The sequence below is a fragment of the Elephantulus edwardii genome, unplaced genomic scaffold (assembly GCF_000299155.1).
Source record: "Elephantulus edwardii isolate Elephantulus edwardi_28Jun2011 unplaced genomic scaffold, EleEdw1.0 scaffold00021, whole genome shotgun sequence".
In the NCBI taxonomy this organism is placed as follows: Eukaryota; Metazoa; Chordata; class Mammalia; order Macroscelidea; family Macroscelididae; genus Elephantulus; species Elephantulus edwardii.
The window spans coordinates 19,130,164-19,146,542 of NW_006399771.1; the positions used below are offsets into that span (position 1 = coordinate 19,130,164).

The 16,379-nt window shown below is 34.3% G+C and overlaps 1 protein-coding gene across 1 annotated transcript in view; it reads right to left on the minus strand.

The window, feature by feature from the left end:
- Positions 1-6,401: 6,401 nt before the first annotated feature.
- Positions 6,402-16,379, minus strand: part of ZDHHC17 (zinc finger, DHHC-type containing 17) — a 102,288-nt gene continuing 92,310 nt past the window's right edge. Inside the window, exons 12-18 of the mRNA XM_006882587.1 lie at positions 15,651-15,775; positions 14,565-14,627; positions 12,157-12,250; positions 10,071-10,154; positions 8,643-8,800; positions 7,470-7,564; positions 6,402-6,540 (exon numbers count right to left, since the gene is read on the minus strand). Of these exons, the coding sequence (XP_006882649.1) occupies positions 6,402-6,540; positions 7,470-7,564; positions 8,643-8,800; positions 10,071-10,154; positions 12,157-12,250; positions 14,565-14,627; positions 15,651-15,775 (758 nt within the window). The remainder of the gene's footprint in view (positions 6,541-7,469; positions 7,565-8,642; positions 8,801-10,070; positions 10,155-12,156; positions 12,251-14,564; positions 14,628-15,650; positions 15,776-16,379) is intronic.

Sequence of the window (16,379 nt, forward strand, 5' to 3'; positions counted from 1 at the left end):
TCCTGACACACTAGAGCTCATTGCAGCATTCACTGTTTCAATCCACTTGGTCCAGGGTCTTCCTCTCCTTCGCTCACCCTCTTCCTTTCTGAGCATCATGTCCATCTCAAGGAACAGCCCCTCTAAGCAACATACCCGAAGTATGTGAGGCAAAGCCTCATCAACTTTGCCTCCAGAGGGCACTCTGGCTTCACTTTTTCAAGACATGTTTGTTATTTTGGCCATCCATAGGATGTTCAGTGTTCTTCTCCAACACCACAGCTCACAGGCATCAATTCTTCTGTCATCCTTATTTATTGTCCAGCTCTCAAATGCACAGCAAGTGATCAGAAAGACCATGGCCTGAATCCAAAAGCATGATCAGACATATGGGTAAGAACTGCAGCCCATTACAGTGGTTTATTTTTATGGAGGATTGCGAACTAGTTCTAAGAGTTGGAGGCCTTGAAATTTTGTGGTTTAGAAATCTGCTTTTAAGAAGGCTTACATGATTTAGTAGTCTATTGAAATTCTAATGTCTTGAACATGTTTTGAAAATGCTTGTATTTTATGAATTATACTAATACCCATTAGAAACTAGAAAGTTTTTAAATACATCTTTGAACCAATATGGATAAGAGACACTACATTTGTTCCCTCACTTGAAATACGTAGAAAAACAGACAAAATCTTTTAAAACAGCAGGTGACAAAGGACCATGATGGGGGAAAACAGGTTTTACAAGTGCAGCTTACTATCATGAAGGAAGTTCCCGTGGCAAAACCTGTATAAACTGCTAACCCAAAGGTCAAGGGGCTCTGGCCAATGGTTCTGAAGAAGAAAGCTGGGCAGTTGCCTTCCATAATGATTTACAGCCTTGGAAACCTAAAGAAGGGCCAAGAGTTGGAACCAAATCAATGGCAGTGGGTTTAAAAACTTAACTGCTTTGAAAAAGTACTCAGGGCATAGTGCAAAGGCAGAACTCAAGCTGAGGCAGAGCCAAGAATTGAGTTAACAGGAGTGGAGAGTAAATGTGCACACCACCTCCGCACCCTCTGCTTGTTCTGATTGCGTAAGTATGTGAAGTAATTACCTGAGACTGGGGAGAAAACGACCTAAAACACTTGAAAATAACAGTGACTGATCTTACAAGGAACCTAGAATAGTGTGTGTTCACACTAGTTCCTTTGGGAAACTTGATGCATGGGATTTGGGTGGATAAGGCTATTACGGCACTTTCCTATCTCACAAGAAGTTTGGCAGGTCCTTGAGCATGAGGGGATAATGGCTTTTAACCAGCTCTGAGAAAAAGAAACACAGTCTCAAAACATGGCTTTCTGTCTGGAAAACTATACAGCAACAGTGACACTTTCAGATGCTCTGAATGCAAACATACCTAGTTCTGAAAGCATCACTCGTATTAAAGTATCTGTCAATATTTTTTTGGTAGAACTTACCGGAGGCAAAACACAATCCTGAATTAGTAAGTATTCATAAGAGTTGCTTCTGGGTTCCTTGAGTTTGAAAATTAGCTGAGTTTGATCAAGGAACATTCAGACTGTTTTACTAGGAGTTTATTATGAATGTCATAGATTTGTTAAAAGCTCCAAGTCTCCTATGCTGGTGCATGCCACCTGTTTCCAATTCTCTTTACTCTTGAAAGATATATGTACGTCATAGGTCTGATCTACCAGTCTGGCAAGGATTTGAGATTTAGACAACAGAAGAGGAGAACGGACTTTTTAAAGTCCAGTTTCCACTGAGTCCCTTCCGACTCCATGTGTCGCAGAACTCTGCTCCACAGGGTTTTCAATGGCTCGTTTTCCAGAAGGAGATCTTTAGGCCCTTCTGAGCACACTCAAACCGCCAACTTCTGGATTAGGAGCTAAGAGATTAAGTCATTTCTTCCCACCTCTTAATTACGTACTGAGTCTGACTTCAGTTACATACAATTAATACCATTAGGCTCTCTGCTTTAAAGACCATTAACCATGTGAGCACAACAGGGAAGGATTCCTTTGTGCACGTTGTCAGGAGGGGTCAGTCCTTGGAAAAAGATATGGTGGGAATGGTGGAGGGTCAGAGAAAGAGGAAGACCCTCAGCAAGAAGGAATGATACAGTGACTAACAATGGGATTGTTGTTAGGTGCCATCGAGTCAAATACGACCCATAGCAACCCTGTGAACAAAAGATCTGAAACCAACCAGTCAGATCTGATTTGACGGTACATGCGCAAAAGATAATAATAAAAAAATAAAAAAATAAAAAAAAGATCTGAAACCAGTCCTATCCTCACACTTGCTGACACACAAGAGCCCACTGCAACAGTCACCCTGTGAATCCACCTGGTTAAGGGTCTTCCTCTCCTTCGCTGACCCTCCACCCTTCCCAACATCACATCCCTTTCTAAAGAATAGCACCTCCTAGCAATATGTTCAAAGTAGGTGAGGTGAAGCCTCATCATTCTTGCCTCCAAAGAGCACTCTGGCTGCATCCTCTCTAAGACACATCTATTTGTTCTCTTGGCTGTCCATGGGATGTTCAGTGCTTTTCTCCAATGCTCAAACCAACACCAATGCTCAAAGTTAACAATTCTTCTTCTGTCATCTTTATTCACTGTCCAGTTCTCAGATGCATAGCTAATAATCGGAAAGACTATGGCCCGAATCAAACGCACTTGAGTTCTCAAACTGACATTACTACTCAATAATTTGGAAAGGTCCCTAACTGCAGATTTCCCCAGGGCAATGGATCTCTTTATTTCCTGACTGCTCGTACCAAAGGTGTTAACTGCAGATCCAAACAAGAAACTGTTGACAGTTTCAATTTCCATGGTTTCCTGTCCTCCTCACCTTTCTAATATATTAGATTTCTAAGAGAGGGTGGAGCCAGAATGATCCCTGGGGTCAATTCTGAAGCTTCGTCTGACATACTTTGGACAAGTTTCAAGGAGGGACTGGTCCTTGGAGAAGGACATCATGTTTGGGAAAGTACAGAGACAGCGCAGGAGAGGAAGACCTTCGATGAGATGGAACGATTCTGTAAGTGGAGTGGTGGGAATGAATGTGTTTGAGACGGCGAGGTTGGCGCAGGATAGAACGGCGTTTAGGGCTCTTGTACATAGGGTTGCTATGAGTCGCAAACGACTCGATGGCACAAAACAACAACAACAATATATGTCTTTTTTTTAAACAATGGGATTGAGTCTATCGCAAATGGCGAGGAGGAAAAAGGAAAGTCAAGGTTTAGGTTTGTTGTTCATAGAGTTGCTATGAGCTGTATTTGACTCTATGACAACTAACCAGAATTCTCAAGTAAATGAGCGTGTTTAGGAAGTTTAGTTTACCTATGACTTTCCTAATGACTTTCCGTCTCAGAGGAGTCTGAGTAATTTAATGCAATTCAAAATTCTTCATACATGTACTTTAAATATCTATTATTTTTATACTTTAAATTTTATTTTTTTAAAAAGTTTGTTTTTAAAAACCATATACTGCATTATTTTATTGCCTGGCTCTCCTGGCTCCTCGTTAAACAGGCAATACATATGTACATTCATGTATACTAGGTTCCACTACCTAACTTGTTTAATCAATATCAGAAAAAAAAATCACAAGACAAGCACATATTTAAGAGTCAATATTTATTCTGATTAATATTTTACAAAATTTTGACAGATTTAATTTATGTAAGGAGAGCTACTTTATTAAACACTTTACAGGTTTTCTTTCCACAGAGTAACACGGTAAGTAGTAAAAGAATACTTGGCACAGTTATAAAGAAAATATAAAATAAAAATATCTGTAGCTTAAGATGCAATGGTACTGTTTTACACTCATTAATATTTCAATTAAATTCCTGGTAACACAGAAAATATGAAGAATAAAAACTCCAAGGAAGGAATTAATGTTCAGGGTTGTGACTAAATTGCTATTTGCTTAAATCAGCCAAGTAAGCTGATGGGAACTATCTCCCTATGGGTCACTCTGACACACACTTTCAGAAGAGGGTTAAGCTGGTTCCGCACACAGGACCAACACAACCGTTACAGAGACACTTCTGCACAGAGGACTCCTGATCAGCTGACCATTTCGGAATTATAGATTTGACTGCAAGTATTAGATGGTTAGTACTGAGACATTCACATTGCTAGTATTTTCCATTTAATTATACATTTAGAAGGCATTCCCCTTTATCTAACTGATAGAGATGTCATGTGTATGGAAAAGATTATTGTACCACAAAGAAAGAAAGTAAACAACACTCTTATCCAAACTCTGAGAAAACCACCACAGACTGTTCATAAAAACATATTTGATAAAAATTTCAACTTAGTTTTTACGTGAAGTGGCTCAAAATACAAAAATTAAAACAAAATTCTACTGTAGTATAAATAACTTTGAATTTAAAAATTATCTAAAATTCTCCCCAATTAGTAGTCAAAACTAGCAGAGACATTTGTAAAGTTAACCAATTTTTTACATTCTATGACAAAAATGGCACAATGCTATTGCCACCCCAACACCCATCTTCTCCCTTTTCAAAAATAAAGTACGTATGCCAATTTTCTAATATTAAAACACTCACATACACTAAGGGTAATTTTTCCTGATGTGTGACTTATGGTCAGAAAAACGACTATATAAAAAAATTGTACTTGGAAATACTGAACATCGACTATATACATTTTCACTGCTCCTCTTACTAAGGCAAGGGGCGGGTTATACCACTAGATTGCTTTAATACCTGTAATCAGCATTTTACAGAAAATACTAATTTTACCAAGCATCAGACATGCAGTGAACTTGCAAGGTATAATGCCTATTAACAGCAATATAGAACATCACTAGAAGCTCATTAGTTCTTTCCCTTTTCTTTTTTGGTTGGGTAAAATGAAATGAGCAGCTTTAAATACACTAATACATACAGACACAAAGAGAAAACTATTTGATAAATTATTATATACAGATACACATTCTTTACACGGTCTAGAATCTGTCATCAGTCTGACCACTCACTCTCCCCACCCAGCTCCGCCCCCCCCCCACCCTGTTCCCTCTCACAGATTTCCCACAGGTTGCTCGAACCACAATTTGTTACAGCACGTAAGAGGACTAAGTCTCATTCTGTAAACAATATGTATGAAATGACTAGTAGTTCACCATGAGTGTATGGAAATGCTGCAACAAAAGTTCATCAGTGCATCATGTTACAATAAAAGAATTTTTCTGAATTTTTTTCAGACAGCTTTAAGAAATTAAAAAAAATATTCAATACTGGAGAAAAATGGAAATAATCTTGGGGGTTGAATTCTACTTTCTGATCAATTATCTTTTTTAAAAAAACAGAATATACCATTAGTTTTTCTTTTATTGACATGTGCTATGTACAAAGATCATGCTCCATCTTTAGCTAAACTCCATTATTCTGTCTACCATTTATTTTGCATCTTGGATTTTTAAAAGAAAGATACCCATTTATCTTTGCTACCTAAAATTTTCCCTAAACTTACTTGTTTGCCTTTTCTTGAAAAGACAATCTCAACTGTCTTAATAATTGGGACTGTTTGCACATAATTTATGCTCACTGGATAGTGTCTGCTAGTATACATTCTATGAAGTGTATCATGCACTTAGTAGGGCTTTTACGTTGGAACAAAATAATGTGACTTACTCTACTCATGCAGGTAGGTGCTTTATAATCAGACCATAAGACCTCAGAGTGATGTTACTACAAATTATTTCACGGAACTAGAATATATCAGCCAAACAACAGGTGATACAAGTTAAAATGTTAGCACTTTTTTTGTGTGTGAACATTATTTTCTCGTGCCTTTGAAGACATGTTACAGTAGATCCCTAATACAATCACATGATTTTTAACAAAGTATTTACATGTACACTGTAAAATGTACATAATACTAATCTGAATCAATTTAAGATAACTTAGCTGGAATTAGACGCAATACTATCAGTAGATTGCATCATCATTCTTACCCATATACTATAAATTTAATTTTAGCTAGAACTGAACATTCCTAATCTTTACACCGCATCTGTCAACAGAATAATTAGTTCATGCCTCTTCCATGAGAAATGTAATGAGAACAAAATCAAAACTTTTGGAGTAGACTGTGAATTCCCACATTAAGAACTACTGAAATCCTTTTTATGTTCTTTCTTCTTTCCAGAAGTGGCAGTGTGTTCTGTCCATGTTTACTTTTATTAATAAATGCGTTGGAAAAAAAAAAACCAAACAAACCAAAAACCTCACAAAACAAAACAACAGTGTAAAATTCATTGTTAGCCCTACATATAGCATGCTATTGTTCAAAGGATGTGGATTCGAGTGTGAGAGAGACACGGACAGACACAGTTTTCAGGCACCACTCAGCAATATGCTTCATAAGATAAAGATGGTGCTACACAAGCTGGTACCCGGATCCTGATATTTGGTCATATTCTATTGTATACTGCCTGGTCCAGTCCACAATAACAGGACGAAAGAGGCCACAGCATCGAAATTCAAAGAAGTCTATTATATTTCTTACACATCCATGGCTAAAATCCAAAACAAGAATAAAGTCAATTAGGACAATGACTTAGTAAATTTGATATCATTTTGGTGTTAAAATACATTTTTTTCTAACCATATAAATCTAGGTTACTTGCCAGAAAGACAGAAAAATTTATACATCTTCTATGTAAGCATTCCTGTTTCTTCACAACTGATCTTTTACTTTTCTCTTTTGCTAATTTTATTGTTAAGAAAATTACAAAGTTATTCCAATCTGTGGGGTGTTTTTTCATTGCTAGACCAAATGTAATTTTAGGTAAATATTTTTCTAGATAAGTGTGGCTTTTTAGCTGAGAGAAAGATTATCTTCCAAACAAAAAGTAAAACTAAAAACACCAAAACAAAAAACCAACGGATATGGATATAAATAAAAGACTAACAATTTGAGAAGGTAAAAAAATGTCAAGGATAAGCCCATAAATTTTAGGACTTCAGTAATATCTTTGGAAAAGTAATGAAGTTTCTTATTATACCTATGGGAGAAATCTCAACATCACTAAACAGGCTACTTTATGCTTGTTTTTACCAATAGGGTTACAGATTTTCCAGAAGCATTTGGTAACCACATAATATAATACTCAGAAGTTTTAAATACTTGGTATTTCTAAGCATTAAATACTAATTATATGAAATATTAAACTGTTTCTAAGCATTAAACGGAATGAAAATTTGAAACATCTACACCTTTAATTTGAACTAATCATGCTACCTCTACAAGAAATCTAAAAATTTAGCAGGATTTATAGGCCATTTTAAATGTTGTTAAGTAAAAGAAATATTGACTGTTTTAGAATCTATTAGCAATACTTAAACAAAATATCTTTTTCAATATATTTACTAGATATTTACTAAGTTTAGATAAGTAAGAAAAGTTACATGGCAAAGAAAATATTAAAAATAAAAATGTACATACTTGAATGGGCTTTCAATAGACGTTGTTGTGACTTTAAAGTGCTTGTATCTTCTGGCATTCATTCTTTCATTTGTAGTAATACCCAAGCATGATATCTATTTTTTTTTTTTTTAAAAAAAAAGCAAACCATTATTACTTGCTCTGGATAGTTAATATTAAAAACTTTATTCATAAGAGGACTAGGATGGAGATAAAATTCATTCTGGGCCTTTGTTTTTGAAGAGGGATCATCAACCTAGTTTATGGACTTTGATTTTCACTGTGTACCATGTAGTCAGATAAATGGGATACCTACAAACAGGCTGTTTGGCACTGTGCCTGTGGAAGATGCACACTACGCATACACCTCTCCATCAGCCTCCTTAAGAATGAGTTTTTAAAAAATATCCTGCTGTTGTTATGTGCTTTGGAGTTAGAAATGACTCAAAGCCAATTTGTCAGTGGGTTTTCAGAGGCTATAAATCACATGGGAGGAGACTGCCCATCATTCTCCAACGGTGCAGCTGGAATTTCAAACCACTTACCTTTGGGTTGGAAGCACAATTCCTTATTGCTAAGGATGCTAGTTTAAAATACTTCAGGTATTTATAGATAATAAAATGACAGCATCAAAATAAAAACAAATGAGTAGCATCATTAATCCAAGCTTATCCAATTTATTTTATCAAACTGATATATACTTGAATCCAGAACAAAAGATCTGTCACATGGGGAATAAATAGTAAATGTCAAAAGTTCTCAGTAAGAATGTATTGTCTCTACTCATCTGGAGCAAAAGAGAATGAAGGCAATCACAGATTCAGAGAGGAAATTATTTTCCAGGACTAACATCCCACACAAACCACAGTCTCTCGTAAGCTCAGACCTGAACCAGAGAGTGTCTGGCTGCCACTACTAATTGTTCTGACCAAAGGCATTTAAACAGAACCATTTATTCAAAAATTATTTCATGGAAACCTAATATGCAGTATAAATATTAATCTAAAATACTAAACCAATATTTCCCCCAAAGTACTTAATATGAGAAAAGAATGAGATAGCAAAAGGTAAAGCCAAAGTAAAAAGAGCCTTTGAAAAGTTTGAATGACTGAAAAAGCCCATTGTTTTAAATGCAACATGAATTCCGATGAGATTTTCCCTTAGCGCACTAATAGACAATACACTTGGACATACCTGGTACAACTGACACATGAGTAGTACAGCCACCCACATGAAATGAAAAATACTGTTCAGAAACATCCAAAACATCCATGGTGAACATGTGGCAATCTGAGTGATATATGTCCAAAATCCATCCTTGGTGTATGTTGTCTCACAGTGGAGTCCCCAGTCTAAAGCCAGAACAGACGGACTCATGTATCAATCATTCAAGAATCATCCAATACACTTATTTTACATACCACTTAGAAAACTTGATTACAGAGGTTCGATTTACTTCAGTTTTCAAAAGCACACTTTTTAACTACTCTTAAAAACCGAAATAAGCAATAATAAAAATATATACCAAAAACAGAATTGGAAAAAAATGAGTCAATCTTCTAAAAAAAAAGAATACTATAACTAACAAAGAGTTTATATTTACTTAATAATGCACACATAAAACATGAAAGTATTTTCTATCCATAAAAGTAAGGTGAAATAGATAATTGAGTTCTCTGAGTGTTCATTTTGGATAAGATGTATTAACGCATGACAAAATTTCCTTGATGAGGGGAGTTTTCACAACCCAAAGTCTCCTACTTTTTGAGAGCTGCCACTGTAAGAACAGTAGGAAATGTGTTCTCTCTTCAGTATGCTGGGCTAGAAATTTTGCCAAGATGTTTGACCAAATAGTTCTACTAAGCTTTATTTAGAAATGGCTTCATTTTATTCATTTAAATAGTAAAAAATTATATTCACATCTATAGAGATGGAAGAACTAGGAATGGAGTTTCTCAATGTTTTATTGTTTAATTAAGAATATAGCATATTTATGCTAAGGGCCACCAAGCCTTGAAACATAGTACCTAATATTTTCATTTCAATTCTGTCCAAATTGAGTTCTGAATACAAACTTCTAAACCTCTCTCTCTCTCTACATATATATAAAATATATGGTTGAGTGAATACAACCTTATTCTTTAAAATTATACCTTGTAAAACCTATTAATATTTTCAAAAAAGCTGTGAAATTACCTTACTTTTCAAAAAAGCTCAAGTACTGTCTATACTTAACTTCAAATATTTTCCCAGTTGTTTAATAAAATAAAAGCAACTAACACAATCACATAATATATAAACTAGTAGAGAAAAAGCAAGCACATGATGTGAAAAATGTTGGTGTATTTTACCCAGAAGCTTTTCAAAGCCTATTAAACCAACACATTTTTCAGTGAACAAGTATTTTTTAAAGTGGTTAGCCAATAGTTGTTTGAACATAATTTAAAAATATGAAAATAGTTTTATAGCTATTTTTGTCCTTTTTGCTGCATTGTAATAAGGTGCCCCAAACCATATTTTTAATTACAAACTTTTGTCATTATAATTTGCTAGTAACAGTAAATATAATCTGATTATGCAAACATTTATGTTTTAATAAGGCAAAAAACTAATTGTACTCACAAGAAATACAACCATAAATCATCCAGCAGATCATAAAAAGCAAGAAGAAAAGGTAGCCCATAAAGTATCTATGGTTGCCTGCACCTAAAGAACAACACAGAGCAATTTTTTTCAGCTAAGAAAAAACAACTGGTAATACACCTTTTGAGGGTATGCCGTGAAAGGTGTGATATAACTTGGACAATAATCACATATATTCATTATCTTACAATGTGTTTTAAGAAAATAAAGGTTTTAATAAAAATCTTAACATAAAAATGCTTATAAATATACATAAAGATGTGATGACTTGCAATGATGTTCATTCTAAAAGAAACAAATCACAACTCTAAAGCTTTGATCTTATTATTTTTTTCCCTATTCTTTCTTTTCTGAGGTTTAAAATGATCCAAATTTATCTTTGCTTTTTTAAAATTATCAATTTTTTTATTTTAATAATTTTTATGAACATTTACAGAGATTTTGGATTTCCATTCATTCATTGTTGCACTTTTCTCCCTGCCCAGCCCTCCCACCCCCCAATTTGCTCCTCTCCTTGAAAAGTAAAAGAAAAATTCTTTCTTTGGTATACAATCCCCCCGCACCCCTCCCACTGCCCCAAGTACACTCCACTATGCAACCTCAATTGTGGACTCTTGTGATAATACCCTATCATATATCACTTTTAAATTATTCTCTCCCTCATCTGTTTCAATGCAGTATACACAATTTATCCAGTTTTTCTCAGTCTTACCCCAAACCTGATATCAGTCCCATTTTACAGTAGTGGCACCATGCAGTATTTGTCCTTTTGCGACTGAGATATTTCACTAAGCATAATGTCCTCCAGGGTCACCCATTTTGAATAATATTGCATGAGTTCCTTGTTTTTCAATGCAGCATAGTATTCCACTGTGTGAATAGACCTCAGCTTCTCTCTCCATTCATTTGTTGATGGGCACCTGGGTTGTTTCCAACTCCTTGGTATTGTGAACAAAGCCATGATAAACATGGGTGTACATATATCTGCTTGGATGTCAGTTATGGTCTTTGGGGGGTATATTCCCAGTAGTGGAATTGCTGGGTCAAATGGTATCTCTATTTGCAACTTTTTGAGAAAGGGCCATACTGCCTTCCACAGTTGTTGCACCATGTGAGTAAGGGTTCCAGTTTCTCCACAACCTCGCCAGCATTTGTTTTTGCTATTCTGACTGGGGTGAGATGGTATCTCATAGCTGTTTGATTTGCATCTCTCTTAGAGCTAGGGATTTTGAACATTTCTTCATGTGTGTGTTAGCCATCCAAATGTCTTCTTCGGTGAAGTGTCTGTTCATATCCTCTGTCCATTTTTCAATTGGAATATTTACCTTTATCTTGCTGTGGTGTTATCTTTGCTTTTTAAACTGGAATTTCAATGAGGTTTACAAAGAAACTGATTTTCACTCATTCACATTCATATACATGTTCCTCCCTCCTCTGCCCCCATTTCACTTTGTAAGGCTTACCCTTTTCCAGACTGTTAACTGTCATACATAGTGTCTAATCATACATTCCTTTCAGTAGTTTATCTTCACTTTTATAGGTTTTCTAATGAAATGTCTCAATCCCTGTTACAATCACTATAATGTTTGTCCCATCACCTCCTAAAATTTCCAGGGTCATCTCTCAGCCTTTTGAGTCCACCTGCCATTCTCTATTTTTTTAAATTTTATTTTATACTGGTTTACATACAAAGTTCATAAAGTTCATACACATTGTTTTTCACACCAAACCTTTCCCCTTTCCTTTAAACAATGCAATATGTCGAATTAGCTTTCATTATTCTTGGCCTCAGCACAGTATATTTTTATTGCCTTATTAATAATTTTAAACCTAAACGAGAAAAACCAGGAACTGGATAATGGATAGCTAAATAATCTTTTCTACCCTAATTTTAGAACTATTTTTTCCTCTGTCTACCAACTAAAGTGTCAACTAGTTAACCAGAAATTAAATGAGGTTCAGAGGAATGAACGTGCAATAAAATACTAGAACGAATTTTCTACTCATATTGCACTTTGTAAGTACCTCAAATAAACAATATACTTAAAAGACTAGCTTAACTTACCTACACAATTACCCACCCACGGGCAATGATGATCGAATTTGGCTATGCAGCGGTTGCACACACCACAATGCTTGGACCGCACTGGTTTCCGTATCTGTTAAAAGGCATGCAAAAGGACTATAAAAGGCATGACTGAGAGAGAAAAGCTTAATGCTTTACAAAGTACAATTATGAAAAAATAAAACTGTTTCTCTGAATAGGATTATACAAAGATGTTTTTAAAAATCAAATGATTATCACCGCTGCTTTGTTTAATGAAATCTGGCAACTACAAAGACTAAAAAGGCTACTACAGTACATATATTTTTAAAGACGGAAACAGAACTATTAATTTACAAAAACAAAAAATAAAGATCAAGTTATTACTGCTATTAATGGTACTTTTATTTCATTTACATTTTCAAGATTCTGAAAAAATAAAGCACACCACCATTTGGACTTCTAAATGAAGATCAAGTATGATTAATGGTTGTGATATCGGTTATTCTTAGTAAGATAAATTTGTTCCTCAGTGAAAGGTCATTCAAAGTGAATAAAATTAAAATTTAAGAATCAAAATTGCTAAAGTATAAATGCTTTCCAAATCCACAAACAGTGGAAAAACAAAACCACAACATAAATGATCACATCTAGATGTTGTAAGAGCTTTCTGAGAACTCAGATTAAGGTACAGAATTCCCCTTACTGAAATGCATGACCATAGCTAATGAAGAGGAAAAAAATGCTTAGCAGTTATTTCTTGCAGATAATAGAATCCATAGTTCTTGACAGGCAAGAACAATTCATGTTTAAAATGTTTCACTAAGTCTTTTGAGATACTTTTTTCCTGGACGCTACACTAAATCAGTCAAGTGAATATAAAAATTCATTAGTGATCTTCACAGTCTGGCAGCTCAATGATGGATATATAGTAAATTATTAACTTAAGATAAACAATTTTTTTTAATATCCTTCATTGGTATTTAAGCAAAAGCAGTGCCACTTCTACATTGGTTCCCAAAAAATTAGATACTATTTTGAGGTACCAAAGAAAAGGCATCAGAGGACAGAACAGTCCTTCTATCCACTAAAATGATCTGTGCACTAAATATAAGAGTATTTATTCTTAGCCAAAGATATGAGACTAAATCTAGTTAGTAAAAAGAAACAGTGAGACCCTACACATACATCCTTCTAACCTCTTCTGCTGCACTGAAATAGACACAGGGTTCCTGAACTAAACAGCCTTCTTGGTTCGCTCATAGAATTATACATTTTTAAGACTTTCTAATGCACTTGTGTTCGGAGCACAAGGTATAATGCACTCTCATATAATGAAAAAGATCTCAATAAATTTGAGTAATTTTGTAATAGGGTATATGATCTTTACAGCATGGGATTATCTATTTAGATGTGGATGACTAACACTAATAAAAATGCTTTATGTCATTAATGACAAAAATATCTTGCCACTAGATACTCACTTAACAATGAAACTACTATCTGTATTAAGCAACAATATAAAGAATTTATTTACCACATAACAAGTACTTCAGCACTGAATATTTGATTATGTGGAACAGAGTATCTCCACAGAAATAGTAGTTCATAAAAACACTATAAAGCCTTAAGAAATGAATGCCAATTGTGTGAACTACCCTTTGTAAAATACAGAGGTCTGAAAATAAAAAGGATCTAGTAAGTACCCTAAAACTATCAGCTTAAGTAATGAAGTATGTGTTTTGAATATTTAAAATCATAACTGTTTAATCACAGAAACTGAAGTAAAACTTATAGGATTTATAAAACGAGTCCTGTATTTTCAAACTCATTCTATAATCCTAAATTAAATAAACTATTTTTTTATTCAAATGTTAACATTAATGACGGAACTGTATAATTAAGAGGTATAAACAAACATTGAGTTTCAGCTATAATGTGGTGAGATTTCAATTACCATGTGACATTCAATATTTATTTAAAAATATTAACTATAGAAACAAAGAAAGTAAGGAAAATATAAAATATTTACTATTCTTTAATAAAGTAATGTGTTTAGTAATAAATAAAATTTCTACACTTAATTCCATATATTTATTTAGCTGCATTTTTATCTTTCTTCTTGATATGGTTAATGTCCTAAGTTATCAAATAGATTTTCCAACTGTGACTTCTTGTATATAAGAATTTTTTTTAAAAAAACAATGGGAGTTAGAAACAAAATATAGGAAATAACAGTAAAACTTCAGTTTTAAATACTTTATCACTTAGCATTTAATTTGCTAAGTTATATTTTAAGAGAGAAAAAGAATATGACAATGACTGGTTTCCCTGACCAAATTGATTACTTTGTTCCCCACACCCAACACCTTCTATACTAAATCACGCTGGGGGAAAGAGTAAGGGAGGGAGAATAAAGAAAATACTACCAAGCAGGTACTGCAGAATATACTGAGGTCCAGACTTCCTGTCTCTGCAAGTTCAACTATTGTCTGTGAATTGGGGGGAGAAAAAAAAAACCCAATATGTTATTCAAAACAGAACTTTTTTACCTAACAATGCTCACCAACTACTGTGCCATCAATGTGAATCAGTATGCATGATGCTCATCTTTAATTTGCCAATGTTTTCAGTGAAAGTTAAAAAAGAAAGTCCTTTGTTCACTTACTTGTGCTGTTTCATTAGAATACAAAAATAGTATTTCTTGGATATATGAAAAAACAACTCTAAACTTAATTCCAGGGACACTGTATTGAGAATAACATTACTCATTTTAAAAAATGGTCTTTATACATATTGATCATGTAAACAAGCCTATGCTTAATAAAGAAGGAAGTGTCAGACTAGATTACGATAAAGAAAACCTGGCAAACCAATTAGCCAGAAAGGACAGTGTTACTGAAGAATAACAATCTTCATACAGCACAGAAAAAGGGGGGCACTGGACTAAAAGAATGTGCCAATACCCAGGACTAGCACATTCAGATTTAATGTTTCCTAAGCCTAGATACAACAGCTCTCAAGATAATTTAATTAGCCCCCGTTCAATTCTTTACTTACAGGATATCTTTAGATTATGAATGTGACTTCTCAAGTATCCTGGCTACATAGAAATGGGATGCTCTGAATGATCTATACATATATTTTAGTGACTGGAATCATGCATCTACACCAAACCAATCTATTAGATTCAGGTTTATACTTTCATTCATGTATATTCACTGAATATACATTATTTGTTTAAGTATTATGAAGATGCTTAAGATACTGTATTTGATCCTCAAAGTAATTACAGTATCTTCATATGGGACAGAAGTATGAGATTTCAAAACAGTATAGAAGTGAAAGGGCACGCAGCAAAAGAACAATAAGGGTAAGCACCATATGAAGATAGACATAATCACAGTTTAGTTTGAAATTTATAATAATCCAAAAGAGAGTTACTTCCTTTGTATTCTAATACCCGCTATAAACAGTAGTAATGGGATAGGTAAGTACAGATTCTATGTTCCTACCTTTTTCTTTTGTTCTTCTGTAGCTTTAATAATTCCTGGATCTGATTTCCAAGACTTTCCAAAATTGTAGAAAAGTGCAACACTATTTGCAAGAAATGGAAGATGGATAAATAAAAAGTTGAGATGTACCTAGAGTTAAGGAATCTAAAGCAGCAATGATAAATGAGTTTCTAGTTTATATAAATTTAGACTACATAAAATCGTATCACAAAAACTAACACTTCAAAACACTGCCACTGAGCTACAACTGATTCACACCTGACACTCCAGCAGGTTTTTAAGGCTGTATATTGCACCGACCACTCAAAAATCTTCAAGCTGATTTTTCAACAAAAATAATGTATTTTCTATTATGGTCATATGACTTTTCCTTAAATTCCAAAATCATGTATACTTATTTATAATTTAAGTTAATAACCATAATTCAGCAAACCTATTATTTTTAATTAATCACTACCATTTTGGCAAAGAAATTATTTTCAAGTTAAGAAGTCAGGCACATACTTTATATGTATTTAATATATGTAATATCAGATGTTACAGACTGTTCTTGTTGCTGTTATGTGCCATGGAGTTGTCTGCGACTCATACTGACGTGATGTACAATAGCTATGAAGCCTGTGCTATTCTAAGACAGTCTCACTGTCTCTGATGCACCTCTGCCCATTACCCCAGTTACTACTGTATCAATTCACCTCATCCGGGGTCTTCCTCTCCTGTGTTGTCCCT